Source organism: Pholcus phalangioides, unplaced genomic scaffold (genome assembly GCF_987345545.1).
Source record: "Pholcus phalangioides strain wild (caught in Gottingen) unplaced genomic scaffold, Ppha-v1.0 ptg000004l_1, whole genome shotgun sequence".
Lineage (NCBI taxonomy): Eukaryota > Metazoa > Arthropoda > Arachnida > Araneae > Pholcidae > Pholcus > Pholcus phalangioides.
In genome coordinates this window covers 11258602-11285197 of record NW_028301597.1, presented here as the reverse complement: position 1 = coordinate 11285197, position 26596 = coordinate 11258602, and the positions used below count along the sequence as shown (strand labels likewise).

The following is a 26596-nucleotide window of genomic DNA, read 5'->3' as shown; positions in this document are numbered from 1 at the left end:
AATACTGCGCAATCGAATTTCACAGTTACGGCAGTAAAACAGACGTTTCTGCAACATCCCGATTTCTGCCCTTATCTCCTTTTTCTGGTTTTTGACATCATGAACTTTGATTTGCATATGAAGTTTTCTTCCTCTGTTTCCTGCTAGGCTTTAAATTATAGATGATTCATTTTATGTTACTTATCGGTATACATCTTTGTGTAATTTTGTTAAAACCATGTGCTCCCCTAATTGTTTTAAACAGTGTAGATAACAAACCGATAAGACAGAAGTCATGACAATGGATGAGTAAGTAATAAATATAGCGAAATAATAAAATGGTACGATACAACCTGACCAGTAGATAATAATCCAAATGGCACGAGCTACAGAAGGAAGGAATAATAATCCAAGAGACGCGCTGGAAATGAAATGGTTGTTTCGAATTTTTGAAAAAAATGTTGTGTACAAAAGAAAAACCCTGTTCGGCGAAGCCAGCACCATCTGGTATCACCCAGCAAAAACTGGAAAGACGCTGAAAACTACGGCAACCCATATCATTATTATGATGGTTTTGTCGACCTATCACCAGGAAAAAGTCGTCAAAGCCGTGGCGAACCATACTACATCTGTTCCCTATTCATAAGAAATTAGGGCCATTGCCCTTAAAGCTGCTGAATGAAAATTAATATTGAAATGATACAAAATGTCAGTCAAATGCACCAATTCATAATGATACAAAATGTCAGTTTAAATAGCTTTCTTTTTGCCAATACACACATAGCTTCCTACATTTAAAATTCAATCAGCTAAACTAGTACACCAACAAAAAATAAAAAAAGTGCAATAAATACCAGTTTAAATTCACAAACTTCTTAGTTTAATTAATGTCATCAACAGGAAGTTGGACTTCTGGATATAATTCACGAGATAATGGCTGAGGCAGCACAACAGAAGCATCATCTTCACTGGCAACAGCACCACCCTCAATAGAACCTGATGGTAAATTAGCAGTGGGTACACCACCTTCAGACACCTCATCAGCAACTGCTTCAGCCAGATTTGTTATAGACTTACTTTTTACGCACTGGAAATCTACATGGCGACTTTTGGCTTCTTCCTTTTCCCAAGACATATGTAAAAATGGTCTTTGTACATAGTTGTATATAACCTCAGCTCTTCCACCTGGACGGCATTTCACTTTCTCTTTATGAGTAGGATAACCTTCTATTCCTAATCTTATTTTTTTCAAGCCCCTTTCTTTCAAAACTTGCTTCGCAACATCACGATTTTCAATGTACTTGAAAAATCTATAGGTAGCAGTGCTATACACAATTTGAGAATATTCCTCTCCCATTTGAGGAGGATATTCCTCGTCCCAATCAACTACATCATCATCTAACAAGACAACAATATGACATTCACGATCACCTCTCTGAGCAGAGGTTACCATAACTGGCAAAATCAGCTCCTCCAAAAACTTTTCAAACTGCTGCTTGGCTCCATCGTTGGAAAGTTCGTGAAGAAGACCTCTTAAATTATGACACCTAACAGTTTGAGAATCAAAGGGAACAAGCAAGTAATCACACGCTTCTCTTAGCTCTGGAACTGACACGCTAGGGGGACACCTGATGGTACCCGTTTTATAATAATCCATGATAGCTCGAAAAACAGTCGCAGAAATTCCTTCAGCAACTTCGTACTCACCTCTTTCATTTGGACGAGTGAAATTGTTCTCCAGCGAAGAACCAAACATTCGACCAAGCATGGTATCTGGATGAGCAGCGAACTGGCTAGGATCAACAACGAATCGCGTATTCTCCACCACCAACGTGATACGATCATCAAACGTGTTTTGATGATTGGCAGCAGGCACAGAAGCGGACGTTTCTGTGTTAGCAGCATTACAGCAGTCTATAATGTAATTGCGGGCGAGTCCTACAGTACTACTATGGTAGCATCTGCTGTTGCTACTACTACCAGATGACGATGGTCCTCCTCCAAGTAGCATCGCAACACATTTACGACCCCTCGAGCGCTTCTCCTCTGAAGTCTCTGTTTCTTCCGTATCACTACTACTGTCGTTCTCGTATGACTGATTAGCACCTTTTATAAGCCTAATGTTGCTGTCTTTTCTGCCTGACATATTTCTCCTAGCACAATTTTGTCCTCTGTGTGGGTACTACTCTTCTTCTTCTTCTTTAATTATACAGGGTTTTATGCCTTCGGGCCATTCCCTGTGTGGGTACTACTCAAAAAATTCTTATTCTCTTTCTTCAATTATACAGGTCCTTATTCCTGAGGGCTATCCTCTGTTTGAGTTAAAAAATTTATCGAAGGCTAAGCTGGGCCATATTTACTAGAGCAAAACACGGGAAATTGAGCTTCGAAATACGGGAAATTGCCAATTATTGCTAAAAATGAGGCCAAAAGTAAGCAAAGTCGCTATCTTATGCTAAAATCAGAAAAAAGTCACCAATTGCGAGAAATGAAGCACCATTTCAAAATGCAGTGAATTTAAAAAAAAAAAGACAAATGTGTGAGATGCATTGAGAAGAAATATATAAGTAGGCTGACCATATTTCTTCGAAAGAAATACGGGACATTCGGATTCCAAATACGAGACATCGCCAATTATCGCCAAGAACAACGCCAAAAGTGAACAATGTTGCCAAATATTGCTGAAATTACGGAAAAATCGCAATGGCGGGAAACGAAGCATTACTGCTAATTGCTGTGGATTCCACAAAATAAAACGTTCACCAAACCAAATATGGGAGAATAATGTTATTTGTAGTTGTAATTATCATAATATAATTTATGAGTTCAAAAATTTCTTCAATCTTTGACTTCAATAAAGAATAAAACTCCAAGTAGGCGTCATGTAAAAAACGGGAGAAACCGGGACACTTTTGTCAAAAAGGTGGGACGGCTAGAAAAAGGAAAAAAACCGGACTGTCCCGGGACATACGGGACGTATGGTCACCCTATATATAAGGTAATATATATATATATACCTTATTTCTCCTCTAAGGTGAGATGCATATTCTGCCTATATTTCCGTAATCAGGTTTCCTGCCAACTTGGCGAAATTTTTTTCTCACCAATGTGTGATACTTGTTTATATGAGGTAGCTGAGTGAGAACAGCTCCATGTGACGTCATAGCATCTGAAAGACGTCATAGCATAGAGATGCAGCAAAAGTTGTCGATTTTACAATTAAATGAGAGCTAATGAATTGAAATTGATTTATTATAAGTGTTAGATTAATAATAATAATTTATATTTATTAATAAATGTTATTATTAACAATTGTAATTAATAATTTATACTAATTACCGAATAAACTATCCTTAACTGTCCTTATTGAATTACAGGGGGCGAACAATCCCGTTGTCCTTAGAACCAGTTTTTTCCTTACGCGCGCTGTTTGTCGTTATTTAACGAAAAAGGGAAAATTTCCGCACTCCGCGCTCGCCTTTCCCTAAATAAGGAAATTGTTTTTCCCTTGTATAACGACAACGAAGCCCCTCTCGTTAGCTCGTAGCGACAACTTTTTCTCTGTAATGGCGGCGCGATGTGTGCTTGGATGGAAGATATATGTTCGATTCAAACAATTCTCCTCGTGTTTTTCCGCGCTATTAATGCTTGATACACGCATTTAATGTAAAAAAAGAAAGTATATTTAGGCTAACGAAAAATACAGCCACACCTATGCGAGGAGCTTGAGCCAAAGACGAAGACAAGAGTTGCTGTTGAGTGGAAGGTAGGCTAACTTATGATATGAAATCAATTTTTTTTATTTTTCTTTACATGACATTTTAAATGAATATTGATGCTTTATACATACTCGAGGCTTTGGGAGAAAAAATCCTACCGACCGACCTCGTATAATATGTACTCACAGGGCCGTAACTAGGATTTTTGCTCCCCGGGGCAAACATAATTTTGCCGCCTCTGCAACTTTAAAATTTTCGACAATTTTACAACGGTGTTTTTTGTTCCCACCTAAATTTTGCTGCCCGAGGCGATTGTCCCCCCCCCCCCAGTTCCAGCTCTATGTACAGATAGGGAGATGATCATGTATGCAAGTTATATTCACAAATGTTAATTCGTTCATATATATATAAACATGTATCATGATAATGAATTATGTTTGGACTATATTTATAAGGTCACATTTTATATTTCTGTGTTAGCACATATTTTCGTGCCATCTAAAGAGTGTCGTAGACCAGCACCAACTATCTCTAGGAGGTGCTGCATAGACCTCCGGGCCGAGTAATTTTTCTGAGCCCCCCCCCCCCCTCCAGAATTAGAAATACCTGACCAATTACATACTTCTGTCAAAAATTGCATGCAAATCCTCATTTGCACTACCAAACCACACATGCTTCATGTCCACATTCTCTGCAGAACTTGTAAGCATTAAATTACTGCAGCACTCTTAGTGATAGGTTGGTTGCAGACACAGATTGAAAAATGTTCAATATTATCAGTTATGTATTAAATCTTTCGATATACTGTACAGTACAATCAGAGATGCAGACATGAAAACATTGAGGGGGCTGAAACTTGCTGGTTGTCCCGTATATATGTGACACGAGCACGTATGCAGGAGGGGGAAGGTGTAGTGCATTGTTTTTTCAGAAATTATTTGGGGGGCTCAGTCCTCTTTCAAAATTTATTGGGGGGGGGCTCAAATGGCCTCAGCCCCTAGGTTCCGGCACCTATGAATACAATATAATATATGTCATTTGCATTAAACAATGTATTTAAAATTGGCTTGTACAATTTTGTTTTATGAACTTGTTCAAATCACTGGCAAAGAAGGATTTAAAGTTTGGGGTCCTTCAGATTATTTCCCCCAAGAGATATAAGCATAAATCATAATAAATTATAAAGAACGAATTCTTGATATTAATGGGTCTGTAGAGAAATTTCAGAAAATAATTGTTTGTACTACTGTGTTATACTTATTAAGTAGGAACACTTACAAGTGTTCAATGTAGTTGCTCAAATGGTATAATTGACACTTGAGGGTAGGTTATGCATTAGCAATTGCTCCTAGGTGTATTTTTTCTCCTGTTTAACAAATATATATATATATATATATTAAAGAGATTACAACAGCCTTATGAGGGGGCTGAAATGTATATATGTCCACAGAACAGATTGACCCTTAATATAGTACTCAGAGCACAAAAATTGAAGCACATATCATCACTTTCAGTATCAAAAATAGATGGTAGTAAGTCGAGCATGAAACACGCATTCCTTATATATTGCAATTAATTTGCTAAGGACACAAAAACTTATGTATACACATAACACTTTCCAAGGCATGTCAATTAGAAATTCCTCAGAACTTGTATATGTGGTTTAGTAGTACTAGCAGTTTGTTGGCAAATTGTTTTAGTTGACAACTAACATGTTATTTTATTCCATTATAAGCTGATACATTGAAATGTTTGGTATTATTATTTATATATTTTGGTACTTTGTTATATACTATTTGAAATGCTTATTAGGTTCTTGACCATTTACTGAAACGAGAGTCGCGAAATGAAGACATTACATGCCTGTTAAAGACAGAAATCGGTGCTCATGAAGTGTACTTATGTACTGATGGATTAATCAACTTACCGCAGGTAAGTTGAATATTTTTCATTTTTATCTTTGGAATTTTTTATGACGTGCACAAAGTTCTATACTGAAAACTATCATACAGTTTACCCTTTTCATTTCAGGTAAAAATGTTGAAGGCAATGACACAAGTTATGGCCTATGGTTAAAACTAGAAATTTTTTGTTTTTTAAGCAACAACTATTAACCAGCACCTATGTGTATATTCACACACAGCCGCAATCATATATGTGTATGATATACTGTTCACACATTTATCTAATAAATTTATCCATGATCGTAAGCAGAAAATGAGTTTGTTTTCTTTGTGATTATAATTAGAAAAATTGTTTATGAATGTTCCATTTTTGTACTACAATAAATCTAGAATTAGTTTCATAGAAAACAGCTCAGTGGAACGAAGTGTTAATTTTGATTTATCTGAACCAGAGTTATATAATTTGTTTTTGATTAAATGCAGCAGAAATCACAAAACGAACAACATTCCCATTTAGAATGACTTATTTTTGTCGACTCGTCAAGATTTTCTGTCCAAAGCGTTTCCCTGCTTAGTTTCTCATGAGTGTTTCTTGGAAAACAAGCGGGATTCACTGCAGTTGATAACTTATGTTGTCAAAAAATGTAATGAAACAATTGGAAAGAAATTAAAATTTTATTGCGAGATATGGTGAATGACATGGTTCTAGTGATATCAAAATATATAGTATCAATCAATATTTGCCAAACGTATATGGGGGAAATAGCTACAGTTCCAACATGTCAAGACTTGATGGACGAATGAGAAATCTCAATACATTTTCCTGAGTGAGAATCGTTAACATTAAAACATGAGCGTGTTAAATTCATAGACCTGGAATCAATATTTTCCTCTCATGATTGAGCATGACACTTTCTGTATTAACCTCTATGATGTAATGTCATGAGCAACTAAAATTATAATCTTTCAGAAAAAATTGTAATTTATGTAAAATTTCTATTAAAAAAACTTGAATTGTCTCTAAAAAAAATTTGTCCAGTAAGAAAATTATTAAAATTACGAGAAACTTGTGCGCATGCCGACGAAAAAAAAGGAAAACATTACGCGGAATTAAAGTAAATAAAGCAATCGTTGCCACAAATGTTGAAGAAATATTGATTTTTAATACGTAGTAGTAGTTGTAAACTTTTTGCTTTACGTTGATTGGTTGAATAGTGAGCTGAACCGTAGAAAAGAACGAATGAACCGAAAGACCGGTTTTTCCCTCCTCAACCCGTCACGTGATCCTAAGGACAATGCTCAACGCAAAGGGGAGAGTGCCGCTTAAGGAATTTTCCTTAGCACGTTCCTTACGATAGTTCCTTATCTAACGACAAGCGCGAAACGGGCGGCGTTATATAAGGAAAGTGGGATTGTTTACCCCCAGGGCGACCGAGCGTAGCGAGCGGGAAGCAGATATATCCGCGGCGCAAGCGAAGCCGATTCGACGTTCAACCACGTTACGGGGAGGACGCTCGAGTGTTCGCTGCGAGAAAAACCGGTTATCCTTTGTTGAAAGAGAATTTTTATTTTTTTTTGGTCTGAATCGTATTTATTCAAATTTGTTTTTTTGTGGTTTTTTTTTTCTCTCTCTCTCCCTCTTTCGTTTGCTCTCAACTAGAAATTTATTTTATGATAGATAAGAAATGTGGTGATACATCAAAAAATACAAACATGGAAGTGGATGACCCATGTGTTTTCCTAACCAATCATTCACATATGGATATTTTAAAAAAAGCTGACTTTCTAGGATTTTCTACGTTTCATATCATGTCAGTTCTGATTGATACCAAGTTTCCGAAGTCGAAACCGAAAGTCTTCATCCAGGCATTATCCGAAAGTGTTCGATCATCGAAAGAACTACAGGCTGTGAAATGCACAGCAAAGGGCGACCCAATAATCGAAACAACGAACATTAACACAGCATGTGACCTTCTAGACTTGAAATCCATCATGGGTATTGCAGTAAATCCAAAATTCATGCTGGAGGAATTGTCATCAAGATTTCTCTAGCGTGACGTCGAAGTTGAAGAAGATCTAGGAAATGTTGCTGATGAAATTGAGAAAGAAAACGATATGATGGTTCTATCAATACATCGTTTCAAGTATAAAGGTAAGCCAACAAACACAATACTCATTCAATCGTTGGGCCACTACCTCCCAGAAAAAATAATTTTATGGCTTGAACGCCACAACATAAAACTATTTAATGATAATCCTCGACAATGCAAAAAATGCCATAAATATACCCATGCAATGAAGCATTGTTCTGCCACTATTGTTGTGTGTGGAAAATGTTCAGAAACCATCCCACCGAAACTTGTGTTTCTCAAAAATTGAAATGTAGTAATTGCATGGAAGAGCAAGCAGCGAGTGACAGATCATGTGATTACTTTAAAAAGGAACAAAAAATTTTGGATTTTAAGTGTGTCAATCACATAACATTAGCCAATGCACGTAAGATTTTTGAAAATCGAAAAAATTCTCAAAGCGAGAAATTATCTTCGATACAGCAAAGCAACATTCCAGATACGTCAAATTGGATCACCAAAGCTGAGATCACAGACATGTTTACCAAGTTGCGTGAAGATTTGGGTTTGAATAACAAGAATTCTCCGATCACAAATAACTTCTGTTCGTTTATAACAAAAAGTGAATTTAATGAACTGTTTGAATCATTGAAAATGGAAATCGCTGCAAAGATGAAAGCGATGATTGAATCGTGCGTGGACGAAGTTCGGAACTTAGAAGATAATGTCACTCCACCAAGGAAAAAATCAAATAAGTATGGAGATACAATTTCCCCTACTTCTACTTCCTCGACCCAGAATATTGTTGGTTCAAAGAACTTGAATAACACTGTCTATAATATGGACGTTTCAGATGGAGGTGGGTCTCAAAGTGAACAGTAATTGAACAAAAAATGTACAATTTATTTATATATTCATTGTAATGAGTCAATTTGTTAATATATTGCAATGGAATGCTCAAAGCATTCGTAACAAAAAAGATTCAATATTACGATTTATTCATGAATATGAAATTATTTGTATACAGGAAACGTTTCTGTCAATATCCGATGATTTTTATTTACCAAACTTTCAAATATTTCGATGTGACAGAGGAACCGAGAGGCGGGGTGGTGTACTGATCATCGAGGAGAAATAAAGTAGAGGGCGAAAGCCCATTCACGCGCTCTTCCGAACAGGTGCTCAGAGTATACCACGTGACTTATATAAGCAAAGCTGCCACGTTTGGCGGTTATCTTACGCGCTTCGTAATTTGGCGAGTTCGTAATCGCACAGTTTGTCCACGGAGTTTTTTTGCAGGGGTATGCAGAGTATCTTCAGAAAACTATGAAAGACGATTAATTCTAGAATTAATGAAAAGATAATTTCGGAATTAATTGAAAAATATTTTGGATGTCTGAAAGAAATAATTTTAAGTTTACTGGTTTTTAAAATAATTTTTGAGAAGTTAAAATCCTATCCTAATTTATAATAATGTTTTTGTCCTGTAAATATTTTTTCCTTTTTTTTGTTACATATGAGATTTCCACCAATCACATTGTTAAATTATTAACCTATCAACAGAATACTTGCAACAGTGAAGTGTCACGTTTCAAGTATAATCATTATTTTTATCAACATTTGCGTACACTTCTCACTGATAAAAAACGAGCATTTCGTAAATACCTGACATGCCCGTGTCGGACACGGGCGTGTCCTAATTGTTGGATAAGTTATAAGAAATCAATGCGATTTTTCGAAAAAATCAGAAGCAGAAAAAACTTGAATATGAGGCAAACCAAATTTTCTTCCTATCCGAAAATTTACACACTACTCAGTCGTCTTAAAATTATTCAATCTAAAATATATGAGGACAGTCACTTAACATTCAATGTTAATGGTATGAGCGTTACAGAGCCAGTTTACAGTTTACTTATAACTCAGTGTTCCCGTATGCGATGGAAGGGCCGCGGTTCTTTTTTGAAGAACCGCAGCTCACATCACATCCCTACTATGCAGAGTTGCCAGATTGGCGGTTTTCCCGCCAAATTGGGCTGGATTGAAAACGGTTCAGCGGGAAATTTTTGGCTTTGGCGGGTGACGGTTTTTTGGGCGGTTTTTCTAAAATTGTGTTCATGGCGAATTTCTCTCTATTTTTCTTTGCTTGCGAGCAAAGAAGTTTTTCTTTTTCACTTCAGTCTCCACTTCATGTTGTGTTTCTTCCTGACAAGACAGAGGGGATGGGGGGGGGGGCATCTCACCCAACTATGGAAAGCCAGAACTTTCAACCATAATGCCTTTGCCACCCAATAATTGAAGGGACCGTAAAACAAAAACTTGGGAACTGTCCTAGGCTCTAGATAGTGGTTTTCAACCTTTATGATACCGCGGCCGGTCGGTTATCATATATCCAATGTAGGATAAGGGAAGTAGTATGTTGTATATCCAATGACTGTAAGGGAAATGGGAGACTTCAGTGATGTCACGAGCTTCGCACGGAGGCCTTCTGCTATAGGTGTTGCTCTGACCCGACGGTTGCGAAACACAGTATCTAGACCACAGAAGCCTGTGAAAGAAATCGTAGCCTTCACAAGCGTGGAGCTGGCAGGGCTCAAGCCCAGGAACCAGTTCTGTAATAACACATGGGCCCACCAGGGCATGGCCCGGGAGCCTAAAGAGAAGAGGGACCTCCAAAAAACGAGAGGTGGTTGTATTTTTCAGGGGATTTTCCATGTTAGGAATCAGAAAAATCACTTGGCTCTCGGGGCCCAGGATGCACTTAAAACGAACCCAGAAGAGTAGACAAGAAGAGAACCCTCTTCTCAAATTTTTTGTTTACTAGACCGTGAAAAATCTGGTCTGGGATTTAAAGCCCATACCTAATTTTTAAAATCATTGTACCAAATTTCGTAGGCACCTATGCACAATTTGAGGGAGTGTCGTCTTGACGCATTGGCCAACCCGGGCACGTCACGGAGGCCTTGAATGAAGAGCGGCGGGAGGATAATGAGATATGGTTAAGATTTGCGAGATTAAGCATGTGAATTGGTAAGTAGGCATATTTGCAGTCTGGATAGAGGGCTGAGCAAAATCAATTTGCCCGGGGGGGGGGGCATGATGCTTTTAAGACGGCCTCTACTCCAGGCCATCTCTGGGCCGTTTTTCCAGGAGAGAGAATGTGTAGCCCTGACTTTCGCAACTTTTCAAAGACATCAATTTATTCGGTTAAAAAAAACCCCCCATATTTTTACGGAAAAGGGGGGGGGGGGTTACTGGACTATAACAAGAAAAGCTATAAACCACACATGTGCAGACTAATATATCGTCAAACTGTAGCTCGCATGTTGCTTCATAGATGGCAGCACATGTTCAAATATTTTGGGCTACTTTTTGGCTACTTTTGAAGAGGATTTTGGCTGGAAATTTTTTAAGGACCTGGCAACTCAGCTAGTATGATTGGTCGAGTTGACTAGGGAATGTCGTGCTTTTCCTTGCCCGCAATTTAATGAAAGAAATTTCAAGAAATGAAAAAAGTGGCCGAGCCCGTGCTCAAGAGAGTTGCTCAGCGTTTCAGCATGAAATACAAGTTCAAGGAAACGACTAAAGAGGTTTATCCTCTGGTAGGTGGGATTTTCAGTCGGTAACTATGTCGTGACTTCATAATATAAAATATCACTATAAAAAATCATGAATAATTGCGTTTACTTAGTATATTGACCGTGAAACAGTTAAATAGAGCGCCAGACCCATTTTTTAATAAATGTACTACATCCCCTTCGTCATTGTGACCACTATTGGCGTGGTCGATTAAAGGGCTTTGGGTTATAACATTTTTTTTTTTTAACTTAATATAATGGTACGTTCTACACATATGGGAAAGTGCACTTACTGAGTTTGAAACCCCGTTTGCTTTAGTTCATTCAAGTATTACGTCAGCAGATTTTTTTTTACCCGTTTTTGATCCCCGCCACCCCATTGTCAGCAAAGTTTTGGCAGCTTTGCCAAGGATCTGAATACCAGGAATTCATACAGTCGAATCCATGGGCGGAGATACGGGGGGGGGGGGATTAGCCATTAGGTCAATAGTGGAGTTGACTCATCTATATAATGTATATATAAATTGACATCGTGCCACTTCCCCCCAGACTTCCAAGTCTATATCTGCCTATGGTCGAATCCCGTTATAACAAACTTAAGAGACCGGGGAAATCACTTTGTAATAATGAAATTTTGTTATAAAGAAATTCCAGATTATATTTTGTTTCTATGTAAACTTATTTGGGGGATTAAAAAAGTTTTCGTTAAATCAAGATTTTTGCTATAACAGGAATCGACTATTAGTTTCGAGGAAGTGGGGTAGGGGAGTGAAACATGATTTCTTACAAAATAAAACTCAAAACTATTAAAAGACTTATCATTATTAACATTATTATTAATATTAACATACTAATGTTATATGAGGACCTACCATGTAGTTAACTGAGTTGGATTTTTGTTAGCAATACTCATCTCGAATTTACCGAAAACTTTTCTATCTTTATTTTCCCCAATCTCACGGTATTCTTTCACAAAATTCTGATTCACGCTGATCAGGTATAATCCAATAAGTCTTTCCTCTCCCATAGTGCTCCTAAGCGAGGTCTTCATTCTTCAAAGCGTACTGAAGATCATTCTACAGTTGCTGTAGTGCATGGAATAGTGTTCAGAATTGGGAATTATTTTCTCATAGCCGGAAAAAAAAATTAGTTTCTTAAACAGGTCGACTTCTATATCTCTTAATTTATCTTCTGGTAAATTCTTCGTCCAGAAATCGTACCAAAGATCTTTCTCCAGTGACATCATCCAACTTAAAATTTGTAAACAGTTCTGCATTCTTGTGTAAATCTGATTCCAATTTTGGTAATTGTATAAAGGGTATAGTTTTGTTAAAGCAAAGGCTATGGGTATTTTCTTGGGAAAATCAAATATAATCATAATAGCCAAAAGCCCTGTATAATTGTATTGCTATAATGAATGGGGCATTATAAATTATATTTTCTTTCTCATTTAATGAAATGCAGTTCAGATTGACTAATAACTGCTGGCGAAGCTGAGCCCTGCAGTCATTTATTGATTCACATATATTCCAATACATTTTGCATTGCGGTACGGGGCCGTTCAAGTATTACATAAGTAAATTTTTAGTTATTTTTGACACCCTCCCCCTTTCTTTTCAGCAAAATTTTGTCTCAGCACTGCCCCCCTACCTCCTAACACATATTGGTGGGATCAGAAAGTACGCAGGAGGGACATAAAGGGCTCATGCGCCTCCCCAGAACCAAAAGAAAATTATTTTAATGTAAAAAAACATTTAAAAAAAATTTCAAAAGAAAATACTTTTATATGTAATTATAGTCTATTTCTCTTAATTTCAATGCTATTTGAAAGGCAAGAACTCAAAATTGCTCTTTAAAAAATTCATTGCGACCCACCCTTTAAGCCATATATGGTAAACCCTTGACCCACAGACCAAATGTTGCCTTGAAGGTTATGTGATGTGGCTTGTCCCCTCAAACCCAATTTTGTAAAAATGAGCTAAGCGGCATATTTTTACAGATCACTTAAATGTCCCGTGGCACAATTCCAGAGCATTTAAGGCCTGTAGCACATTCAAAGATAGCTTAAGTAACCCTTGTGACACAGTTCCAGAACACTTAAACGATCTGTGGCACATTTAGAGATCCCTTGAGTGACATGTGGCACAATTGTAGAGCACTTAAGTGACCCCTGGTGTGGTTCTACATCACTCAAGTTACCCGCAGAACATTCCTAGATTACTTAAGTGATCCCTGATATAATTATGATCACTTGAGTGATGCATTGCACAGTTCCAGAGCACTTAAGTGGCCCGTAAAAATTTCCAGAGCACTTGAAGGAGATACATCTAGAGATTGCTGAAGTGGCTCTGTAATGGTAGTATTCACTGATGGCTGTTAACATGCAAGCGCATGCTAAAACTGTGGTTATTTGGAAAATGGTATTATCCGCGTTTCACAGACTGGTTAGTAGCCGGTTTTTTCGTGAAAATATAGCCGCTGCCATTTAGGTTGTTAAAAAGTAACAGGCATTTTAATGCATACGCAATTAGTGTGTTTTCGGAATTCTTTTTTTTCCACTTTTCTTCAATGTTTATTTCGTGGACTTGGATTTTTTTGGGGTATTTTTCGAAAATTATAATTTTATTCGCAAACTCTGAATTTATTTCGTTTTTTTCCTTCTTTCTCTTGGGAATTCAAAGTCCATTTTGCGGACCAAAAAAATTAAATTTTTTTTTTTTTGACAATTCTAATGCAGTCGAATCCCGTTTTAACAAATACCATTATAGAGAAAACCCCTTTTTAACAAACACTTTTCTAATCCCCCAGCTAAGTTTACATAGGAACAATGCAAAAACCTGAAAATACTTTATAACGAAATGATTTCTCCAGTATCGTAGAGTTCATTATAACGGAATTCGACTGTACAATTTCAGACTTCGAATTTTTTTTTCAGTAATTTTTTTTTGTAGAATTTGAATCTCTCTTTTTTCGGTTTCTTTTTGTTGGATACTTCATAGTTTCATGAACCCTGAAATGCATATCGTTTTTGGGCAATTCAAAATTAATTTTGTGGACGTTGAGTTACCAAATATATATATATATAAACGTCCCGCCCATAACATTTTTCATAAACCATCATGGGAAAATGCTTTAAATGGAAAATCTTATAGAGAATGAATAGAATTGGGACCCTGGCGCCCACAAAGTTCCAGACCTGGGGCCATTGGCCTAAGCAGGGGGGGGGGGGTTAGAACTCTGTGTATGCCCGGGACAATTAACATAATTTTTTTTTCATGCCATAAATGCATTATAAAAGGGCCTGCCAAAGATCCCAGCCTACGGGGACCCTGTTCCAGGATGTGGGGGGCATGAAAATAGTCTTAAAAAGGGAGAAAACATGGAACTTTATAAGCGCATCAGCTGTATATGTAATATTAATAATGAAAACATTCAATTTTCATTTCCTGGACTTTGAATCTAATTTCGTGTATGTACAGTCAAACCTCGTTAGTACCTCACCCGGTTAACACGTCACTCCGCTTACCGAATCACCTTTTTGGAAGTCCCAATTGTCCTCAGGCAGGAATTGGCATGGCTATGGCTTACTCTGTTTAATGAGTCACTCTGGTTTGACTGTATACAATTATTAGAGATGCGTAAATTTCGTAAAAATTTTTTAAAAAATAGTAAATTTCGCATTTATCTGCAAAAAAATTCAGGTCAGAAATTTCGTATTTGTTCTCAAAAAAAAGTATTTTTTCACAAAAAATAAAAATTAAAAAAAATTAAAATATATTTAAAAAAATATATTTTATCATAGGTCCTCGGCTAAAATAATTTTTCTGAGGCCCCTCCCCCTCCCTACCTTGCTAGAAATGCTTACTTTTGATAATTTGAACCAGATCTCATTTTCATGAGGCCCTTCTGCACTTGAGATTTCTGCTCCGTGCTCGGTTGGACCTATGCATTAAGACGACACCAGTTGGATGCCATGAGTAAAGTCTATTGATTTTAATTATTTTCTGCTGCTGTGTCTTCAGCAGAATACTATGCCATTCATCAATTCCAACATACAGTAGAGTCTCGTTTATCTGACCTTCTGTATTATCTGACATCTCACCGTAAAAAAAAATCAAGCATCAACTGTTGAGCTTTCAGAATTTCACATAACAATAGAGTTAAGGGTCTAGAAACTGCAATTAAATGCATTGAGCAACAAGAAGAAGCTACAGGAATCGACATAATGATGCTGCAAAGATGGCGAGATTTGGCAGTGAAGAAACAGCACTCATCGGGAAAGCAGACTATGATTTAAAATTTTTTTAAATCATCGTGTGCTTTTTTAAAATCATTTTTTCAAATCAAAATTTTTTTAAATCATCACAGAACTGAACTTTTTTAAGTACTTTATTTAACTTATATATATCCTGTAACTGTAAGTTCATTTTCTCACTAAATTTTTTCTGTTTTGCTGTAAACATGATTATGTTCGTAATGTGCAAAATTATTAACATACCAGCCCATTTATGTCGGATAAGAGAGACTACTGTACTCATTTGTTAATTTTTTTTCGTGAAAATGTCCTTGAAATTTGAGCCTAAAAGATTTCAAACTTACTCCACAAAACGTGTGAATGGAAAATTTGATTCTTTCAAATTGTCAATTAGCATAATTTTCCTATAGAACTCTGGAACGAAAGTCAACTGAACCCATATTTTAGGAGCTAGAATTTCATTGTCAAAACTTATTTTTAAGAAACTTATGCTGGAGTAATCGTCTTCATATTTATTGAGAAAAGCAGCAATATTATGAATATATTCACTCAGATAGATGAAACCTTTGAACCACGAATTCTACCTGGTTACTACCAGCATCGGGAAGAATTTTGCTACCAGTAATAGCCTACTTATACAGTGATATTTTTTTTCTTTTTGGTAGCTTAAATACGCACTGTTCATTTTTCTTGAGTTCTTCACCTTGGTCACAACAGAATTTAATTCTTTGAATCCTTTTTAATGTATGTGTCACCCATAAGATTCAGTTTATGCGCCCAGGAGATGTACCACCTTCTGATTCTTAATAAGAATCTGCTTCTTAAGTATGTATTTGATCTTTAGTTAAGAATTAAGAGGGAATTTTGTTACCACATTCTTAATTAAGAATCGTTTTTGTTCCATAGTTAAGAATAGAGTTAAGAACCAAGGCTACCCACTTCTTAGCTTGATTCTTAGTAAACAATTTTTTTCTTCTACGCGAGAGAACTTAAATTCTTTCTTTAATAGAAGTTTTTTTTATGATTCATATTTTAAAAAATGGGGAAAAATATTAACAATACATTTTTATTTCCAAATAAGGAGTTCGTCAGACTTTTTAAGTTATCGAAAAATCTGAAGGTTGTGTGGGAGAGTTGAAAACAGTGTTAGTCTGTTTACAGCACATATATGTTGATAATAGTGGTAAAATATCGGATTATTTCAATTAAGTTTGATAAATTTTGCTACATTTATCACATTTACCAATGATTATGCATAATTCTCAAATTTTCAATCCATAAATATCATGATCGATGAGTCGTAAATACAATTTTTTTCATATTATGGGAACTTGTAGATTTGAAATTTTTTCATTAGTTTAAAACGAGAGAGAAAATTGAATTTTTGCCATAAAATATGTGAGATAAAGCTCTAATCTCACATATAATTGTACATAAATTAAAAATCATTATTAACCTGCTGCTGTGTTTGTTTTTTTCACATACTTCGGTGTATGTGAAAAAGCCAACATTACAGAAACGATGACCATTTTTATGACCACGAATCAGCTATGCAATACATTTACATCACCACGTCCAATTCACCATGACAATTAATTTAAAAAAACATTAAGCATATTATAAAAATTGTTAGTCTTGTAATGTTAGCTTCGCTTACATACATAATGTAAACACAACGATGACTCATTTATCGCATTAACCATAGTTTGACAATTATGCATAATGACCTACAAATGTGATTGATAAATTTTGCTCATATATCATGAATCTAACTTACCGAAATGGCCGGTGATTATTCATATAATAACAGCTCTTTATCACTTTCACCATAACATATGTAGCATAGCCCCTCTTCATGGAGGGTGGCAGGAATCCATCCCAGTGAATGTGGGATGAATCTTAGGCCCCTTTCACACGGAGTGGATGCGGACGCGGGTCCGCATACCCTTTCAAACGAGCACTGAAGATGCGGACGAATCGCCCGCATCTTTAGTTCGAAATTCGTGCATAAAAACTGTTTTTTCGCAATTTTTGTAATTACTTTTCTCCTTCACCCCTGATGCAGTGCCCATAGGCAGCCTAGAGGCATTCTTTGGTGGTTTTTTATCATTGAGCATAAAGATGCCTCCATTCCGATCCTCACAAGTAGTCGATGGGAGAAAATATCTTGAAATATTTTCAAAAAATTTTGAAAAAAAATCTGTCTTTTCGGAAAAATATGAAAGAAAATTCCAAAAACACATCCAATGTTCGAAAAATCCAATCCAAAAACATCCAAAACATTCGATGTTCCAAAAAAAAAAAAAAAAAATTCAGCAAATATCAAAGAATTTGCAAGTATAAAAAAAAGGAGGGGTTGGGACTTTCAAAATGTCTGTGCTTAGAAATATTCACATCACAATTCTGTCTTAGGCCGGTATTACACTATAAAAGTTTTGTAAAAGCTCTTTGATAAAACGTGAAAAATTCGACCATTAAGATCACCGGTTGCATTTGCTTGAATGCAACCGATGCGCCTATTGGTTGAATTTTTCAACTTTTATAAAATATCTTACAAAACTTTATAGTATAATCCCGGCCTCAAGTACGGATTACACTATAAAAATTTTATAATAATTCTTTTAAAAAAGCAACTAATAAATTTATCGGTTGCACTTGCAATTTATTAGTTGCTTTTTTCAAGTTTTATAAAATAACTTTCATAAACCTTTTAGAGTGAAATCCCATCCTTAGATTACTCTCACTTCTGAAATATAAAATTTCATTTTGTTTTAAGTTTATAGACTGAATATCGAGTAAAATAAACTTGTAGGTATCGGGGGAACCACCAAAAATATTCAAGTGCTAGGGTCTTCAAACGTCTTAATCCGGCCCTGAGTGAACACGTACGTGGATATCATTGTTTAATAAAAGTAATTTTTTTAAAGTTTAAAAAAATTAACGGTTAAAAAATTTAAAAAAATAACAAATATTTAAAATAGTATTTCAGATATTTATATTTTTAAAATAATTTTAAAAATTTAAAAAAAAAATTAAAATTTTTAAATTAAATTTAAAAGTTATTAAAGTATGTAGTCAATTAAATATTCGTAATGAACAACGGCTTATAATTTTGGTCCTGTCAGTGGCCGTTGTTGACAGGTTTTATTGTATAAAATTGTGAAATATGGACAAAAGGCAGTTGAAGTTGCTATATCTCCATCTCAGAAGGAAACGGAGGGATAGACGTATGTGGGTACATTATATTAATGAGCAGGGACCATCATATGGTGTTTTTAAGGGTATTTATGGCAAATAATTAAAAAAATTCCGTGAAAAATCACCTTCAAAAAGTAGCCAAAGATGCGGACGAATTCGCTCTGCATCCGCATCGTCTGAATAGCTCCGAATAAACCTATTGTCAAAACTTGTATGTGCGGATGCGGAGCCCGCACTTAGGTTTTGACACATGCGGACGACGTCCGGACCCGCATGAACATTTCCTAGGTGCGGAGATTTTTCGGCTCGTCTGAAAGGCGCAGTATATTCCAATTGTTAAAACTTCTTCCGGACCCGCATCCGCGTCCGCTCCGTGTGAAAGGGGCCTTAGGTTTAAATCATATCGGATGATTAGTATCATTTCTTCAAAACCGTATTCATATTTGCTGAAATAATCTCCGTCATTTTTTTCAGGCTAGCGTCACTCTAAAATTTCTTTTCCTCTCCATCTTGTCTACAACAAGTTGTTGTTAATTTTTTTAGCTGGGCGCTGATTGGCCAATGGCGAAATTTCCCATAAATGGAAATTTATCGGCCTGTCCATCGGCACGTGACCTTAAGAATAACTTTTAACAATCACACTGTGGTTACTCAATTCTTAACGTGATTCTTATGAACCGATTCTTACGTATGGATGATTGGTTATTAAGAATCAGAAGTTGGTACACCCCCCAGTATCGGTGGTGCAAAATGTTGTCACCAAGAAGTGTTTAATAATTTGAAGCACGCAGTCATGTAATGTGTGGAGTCTGATACTAATTAAAAAATATTTTTTTTTAGATCCTTTATTTTCGTATTCTTTTAAGGTGACAATTATAGCTTAAAAACACACTAAAGAATTAACGATAAAATTTAAATTACCGATATTTTGCAGAAAAGTAGTAAAAATTCAAATTTTTGCATTTACTCGTCAAAATTGGCAAATTTCACATTTATCGCATTTATTTCGCATTTATCGTGGTTATTTCGTAAATACAAAATTTACATATCTTTAACAATTATACATATATTAGAAACTAGAATTCTATTTCATTGTCTTTACATTCAATTTTTCTTTCATTTGGTAATTGAAATATACTTTAAATTATTAAAAGAAAAAGAATTGATTACTGTTTAATTTTTTTCCTGTATTTTTGATGGTTTCAAGTTCATACACTGATTAAAATTTCTAGGTTTTCTCAGAGAGCAGCATTATAAATTTCATATGGCACAATTTCTCATCTGTTTTTCAAATTTTTGGTTCTTTTAATGTCTGTTCCTATGGCTAGTGTCATGATGGAACAGTATAAATCTATTTCCATTTTCTTGTTTCCAAGATTTTTCAGCACACAAATCTCAGATATGAGGCGGCATGTTTTCGAATACCTTGAACATAGAGACGTTAAAATTTTTCCTGCAAAATGGTGAACATATAAATCATGTTTTTTGTAGTGTAAAGACACTGTACTCTGAAAATAATATTTAAAAATCTAGGTTCTTTTACTTTCATTGCCTACTAGTAGAAAAATCTTGCAAAGAAGCACATTAAAACTCTGAGAATTTAACAAATGTACTAAATCTAAAACAAATATACAGTTGTTACTGCTTACAACATTCCCATTTAGAATTTACGAGTTATTTTGTGGTCTTGACTCTAAGTAATTCTCATTAAGATTTCCTATTCAAAGCGTTTTCCCACTTAAAATGTTTTTATAATTTTTTTTTTTAAAAAAAAACATTAAAAGCGGAATCCTTTGTAAGAGTTAGGCACACACATGTTTGTATATTTGCTAATAATTTTTAGAATTTGAAATGGTATTTTCAATCCTTTATGATTTTTAAAAAATGTGCATTCGTAATCTTGTAGGAACAAGATGAATTTACTTCACATAGATGCTGTCTTTGAATGCTGGTAGATAACAGTGAAAGTTCCACAATTTCCAGTATGTAATGATAGGGAGAAAACCCACAGGGGAATTGAAGCTCTGAAATTTCAAAATTCTATATGTGGCCCCTTATTCAGGGATGCGACCAGATAACCATTATCTCATTCTTTAACAACCAGCGTGTATATCGTATACCGTTAAAAGACAATTGTTCAAATATTGTTTGAAGTATAAATGTGTTTGAATTTAATTTATTTTATGAAAATAACGAAAAAGTAAAATAAACATAATACAACACAGTAAAAAAAATATAAAAAATTATTTTCAATCAGATTTGCTCTTGAAGATGGCATAATGTCACTAAGTTACTGTACAGGATGAAATTTGAATTATTTACAAATTAGTTTTTAGAATTTGGGTGAATCAGAATTTCAATCAAATCAAATTATAAATAATTAGATTTCAAATAAGAACATTATCGATTTGTTGATTATAATTTTGTTACGGTGAGATTTACATTCATCGTTAAAATCTGGTGTGTCTTTGAATGACAAGCTATCTCCAAGTGGCTTTTTGGTTCATAATGTGACCTCTCTTACACAGGCGAACGAAGCAACGTGTGAGTTGTCTTAAACACAACATAATATTTCACATAACAGACATTACTATATGTAATGTACAGGGTGCATAGGTAGCAAGACTCTTATTTTACTGGCAAACCATGTTCACCCTACAGGAATACTTTCAATTAGAAAAATTATCCAAATAATTTGTAGTACTCAGATATGCCATTCATGTTGCAAGGGGGTGTATAGTTATCAATGTTGGTGAAAAAACCAATTTTTTTTTGTTTGAAATAGTATTAACATTAAAACAATAAAATTTCTGAAAAAATCATTCAAACTTCTAATAATTAACTAAAATAAAATGTTTATGTAATTAACACTATTCCCATATTAATTAATAAATATTTCTTGCATTTTAACAAAAATCAACTTTTGCAATTTAATTATTTTTTGCTTAACTCAATGTATTACTTCGTGTTTGAAAAAATTCTTTTAATGTTATTAATCATATAATATGAAAATGTTTTTTCTCCAGTTACTTTCAGTATGCTTAATTAGGAAGCTATTTTGCAAAAACTATAATAAAAATTAGGTGAATATAATGTATTTATTGAAGCATAAATAATGCAGATTAATTAGTGGTGATTTACTATATACAGGGTGATTATAACTAAGGTTCTGATCTCAAAACACTGTAAAAAAGAACAATTGTTAGAATGACTTGAAAACTGACATGAATATTTCTGAAATAGAATTTTATTAAGTAAAGGGGAAAAAAATACTTAAAAATTTAAAATTAATGACATCAAACACATGGGAAATTTGCTCTTTGTCTACAAGCTAAACCTAAAAACATTCATTTTCAAATTATTTTTGAAATCTAAAACATATGTTAGCCTTTCATTTGTTGATATTGTAGAGAGAATGTAGAAATATAAAAATATTTACTCTCTCAAAATTTTTTTGTGATTTGAAAATTAAAAAAAAAAATCGTGCGTTTGGGGGGGGGGGGCACCCCCCCCAAAACGCACGATTTTTTTAAAATTTATTTTTTTAAATCTTTTTTTAAGGGAGGGGGGGTGCCCCCCCCCCTTCTGAGTGCAGATAATAGTTTTTTTCTTAAGTAAGAGTAATTACAGCATTAATGAAAGAATTTTGGAATTAATGAAAGAAAAATTCTAGTTTTAATGAAAGATAGAATTTCAGTTCTAAAATAAATAAAAGTTATAATTCCAGCATTAATTAAAGATTATTCTGTAATTAATGAAACGAAATTCCAGCATTAATGAAAGAAATAATAATAAAAGAAATAATTTCAGTATTAGTGAAAGAAATAATTAATAAAGGAAATAATTCCAGAATTATTGAAAGAGAATTCCAGGAAGAATCCGGGTTCCTCGCGATGCCAGTCCGTCACTATGACCACTCGACCACCACAGCGGCATTGCTGAGCTTCAGAATTTAGCTATAGAAAGCAGTGAGAAGTGGAGGAAAAATATGGTTGTTGGTGCTGAAATAGAATCTAATTTTGCTGAGCTAGGGGAATGTTCTCAACAAAAAATTTCTATTAGGTGTTAGATCACTTGCACTGGTGCTAGACCATCGAGCACTTGCTCTAAGTTTTACCTTTTGAGAACACCATGCTGGAAAAAATTGAAGTGTTTGCATCCCATTTTCCAACTGGAAAACTCTTCATCATGTGTTAAGTACATTGTTTCAAAGCTAACGCAAGTTTGTCTTTCGGATATCCCTGTTCTCTTGGATGAATGGATTTCTCTGCAGTGTGAAGATATATATGTGAGTTATCAAAGGTTAGATAAGTATTGGGGATCTATATTTGATCTGAAAAACTTGGAAGTGCAAAGTTAAAAATTTTGCTTGTGCTTGTCAAAGCCTTATGTCTTGCCCACGTGGAAATACAGACTACGAGAGGGGCTTTACTGTGAACAAACATTTCCTGCAACATAGATCAAATCTTTCGATTGAAAGTATCAATGGCGTTAGGCAAATAAAATCTTATGTACAGCATTCTCGAAATGCTAAAGACATTGATGTCGATGCCAATCTTCTGAAAGCTGTTCACAGCTCGCATCAGAAGTACCAAGACAGACTTCAGCACCAAAAAACTTTTGATAAGAAAGTTCCATGACCAAATGAGAATCAGAGACTAAAAGCAGAAGAAAGGGAGTTGGAAATTCAGTTATCATCAAAAACTATGCTGAACACTGCGCAGAGAAAATGATAGAAGTGGGGATAAAGAGAAAAAACTTTGTAGACATCGAAAGTGGGCAAGTTCATCTGCAAACATCGAAAGAAAAAAATGTGTAGTGTTCTTGAGAAATTGGAGGAAAACAGTCATGAGTCAACAAAATGTCATGAGGTTTTTTTTTAATGTATTCTTATTTGTTTGATTTGTAAACTTTTACTTTTTCTTCTTACTCCCAGCTTGGATTATGACTTATAATTTTTACGACCCTACAAGTGGGAGCAAGTTTTATCAAACATAAAACTGATTTTTGATGCCGGAACCCTATAACTGGTTAAAATGTTCAAAATTTAATAATCTGATTATCTTGGTTCAAAAAATTTTCATTTTGGACAAAGGTAATAATGATTCTGCACACTGCTTGAAATTCACAGATTTCTGCTCCGAAACATTAAATTTACTGATTCAAAACTGCTCCGAAAGGAGTCAACAGCAATCCCATCCCTGCAGGATGCACATAATTTCAAAGTGTTTCAAAACTGATGGATGCTGCTACAAAAACATTTTTCCTGCTAGAAAAATCAAATTTTCATTTTTCACCCTGTATCTTCCATCTGCTTTACGTATGCCAAAACCACAAAGCAGTGTATGCAAATGAGCTGACGCTACAAGCATGATTGCGTTTCTCAAAAGACTTTAGAAACTACTGGGGGGACATAATTTTATTCAATACCATGAGAATGATCCATTTATAACAAAATATTATTGTAATTATTGTTTGCATGGAGAAATAATATTATGTTCAACACCTTTAACCAAGTTAAAGGATGGTATCACCAAATTCTTCGGTGTTACAAATAAAATATTTTCATGAAATTATATGTATGGTTTTTTTTAAAATCAAGTATGCTTTTGTATTTTAGCTATTTCTTCTGTATGTCTCGTATCTAAAGAAAGTTGCTCTGAATTCAAAAACTGAGTGTATGAAAATGAAGATGACATCACTATACGAGTATGTTTTGAAAGAAATCTCCACTGTAAGTATTGTATCAATACAGACGAACTTGTCTCATTTGAACTTTGTTAATTTGAGTTTTTAGATAATCCAAACCATAGGAATTCTTCTTGGAGTTTCCTATTTAATTTTTAATGTTGCAATTATTTTTTGAATTCCATTTTTTTTTCCCTTGATAATCAAACTTCAAATGTCATTTGCAAAATGTTTCTTTTTTCAGAATTCCTTATTGATTTTTAGTCATCCTTTGATTCCATCGTTTACTGATATTTTGCAGAATATAACATGCAGCCAAGGTTGGTAAAAAACCAAAAAAACTGGTTTTTTTAGTTTAACCCTGTTTTTCGGTTTAAATAGCATTACAAGATATACGGAAGACTGGATGTTGTGAAGATATTTATTATTTGAGATGTTAATTTTTTTTTTTTTAAGGAAGGAAAAAAAAACAAAAAAAAAACTAACATATATACATATATCTCAAATAATAAATATCTTCACAACATCCAGTCTTCCGTATATCTTGTATTAACAAGTGAAGAGCGACATTCATGTCATAAATAGCATTAACATTAAAAACAATAAAATTTCTGAAAAATTATTAAAACTTCTAATTAAAATAAAATGTTTATTAATGTAATTAACATTATTTACACATTAATTAATCAATAAATATTTCTTACATTTTAACAAAAACCAACTTTTGCTATTTAATTTTTTTTTGCTCAACTCAATGGATTACTTTTTGTTTGAAAATTCTTAATGTTATTATTAACCATATAATATAAAGATATTTTCTCCACTTACTTTCAGTATGTTTAATTAGGAAGCTATTTTGCAAAAACTATATTAAAAATTATGTAAATATAATGTATTTAATGAAGCAATAAATAATGCAGATTAATTAGCAATTTACGATATACAGGGTGATTTTATATATATATAAAATTAAAGTTCAGATTTAAAACACTGTAGAAGAAGAGTCATTGTCGGAACTACTTGAAAATTTTCATGAATATTCCTGAAGCAATGGAATTTTATATGGCAAAGGGGGAAAAATACTTTAAAATGGAAAATTAATGACTGTATTCATTCAACTCAAATTTGCTTGCAAAATGAGATGGCCATTCAGGGCAACTTAACTAATAACTTAATTAGCATTGCACGATTTCATAGTTCATGGAAACATTAAAAAAAATGAAGTAATTGAACAAATAACTACAACTTACTCAAGAAATGTTAAATATATTGTCCACCATGTTCTGGCTATGAAGTGAAAGCACGAAAATGCTTGTTAAACAGTAGATCAAGAGTAGGCCATGGTCATGATGTGGATGCACTTGCAATTCATCTTTATTAAACCAAATGCGCCCCCCACGTTAATATTCCTGAGAAACTTTTCTATCGACACAGGGGACGACTAAGGGGACACACTGGAGCTTGCAATTCACCGAAGTTTGCTATCCGACCACTGTTTATAACATTTTGGGGTACCCCACAGCCAGAGGTTGCAACGGTCAAGAAGTTTAAGGTCAGGTGAACTGGCTGCTAGCCAGGTGTCATGTCATCCTGTTATTGTCAGAATAGTTCTTCAGCAACTGCTTTGCTGGTATTACAATGTGCATCTTGATTAAAGTTGTATCACTTCCAGGAATGGTGTTTTATAAACATCAACCAGAAAGATAATCTGGTGCATAATATTCCGCATTCCCCCCAAGCCTCATCACAATGTCCAGCAAGATTTGTATCTGATTTGTATTTGGAACTGATATCTGTGATAAGGGTACCATACCTCTAGCAACCATTCAGGTGTGCTTTCTGGGTCTATGCTTTCACCCTCCTCTACTCGGTCATTAACCACAGATATTGCTATGGTAACTCCTGCAGTACTCCAATGTGCAGTAAAAATATTTGCCCAGAAAGGTAAAGCTGGCACATAAGCTCAAAATACAAAAGCATTCTGCAAGATGATTGAGAGCAAAGTTTGAAAAATATAAGAATTCTATAGAAATTGCTACATAACACTCTCTAAAGGAGAATCTTGTTGAGCAAGGCATGGGCGTAAATCTCTCAACTTCCATTGAATGGCAAGTAAACCAGCTTAGAAAAAATGAAAGGGCAAAGGTATATACAATTTGACAAGGTTAATGCCATACAGAATTTTCTGTAAAAGCAGCTCTGCGTATTG

General features: G+C 34.6%; 2 protein-coding genes across 3 annotated transcripts in view; one reads left to right on the top strand and one right to left on the bottom strand.

The window, feature by feature from the left end:
- Window positions 1–705: 705 nt before the first annotated feature.
- Window positions 706–2235, bottom strand: mri (BTB/POZ domain-containing protein mrityu). The gene has a single exon (XM_089256003.1). The coding sequence runs from the start codon at window positions 2123–2125 to the stop codon at window positions 860–862; it is 1266 nt and encodes a 421-aa protein (XP_089112129.1). The 5' UTR covers window positions 2126–2235; the 3' UTR covers window positions 706–859.
- Window positions 2236–11082: 8847 nt separating this feature from the next.
- Window positions 11083–26596, top strand: part of LOC149086534 (uncharacterized) — a 55296-nt gene continuing 39782 nt past the window's right edge. Inside the window, exons 1-3 of one of the 2 annotated variants that reach the window (XM_089256001.1) lie at window positions 11083–11270; window positions 24320–24433; window positions 24632–24707. In XM_089256001.1, coding sequence (XP_089112127.1) covers window positions 11175–11270; window positions 24320–24433; window positions 24632–24707 — 286 coding nt within the window. In that variant the 5' untranslated portion in view covers window positions 11083–11174. The remainder of the gene's footprint in view (window positions 11271–24319; window positions 24434–24631; window positions 24708–26596) is intronic. The other variant, XM_089256002.1, reaches the window with a different exon arrangement.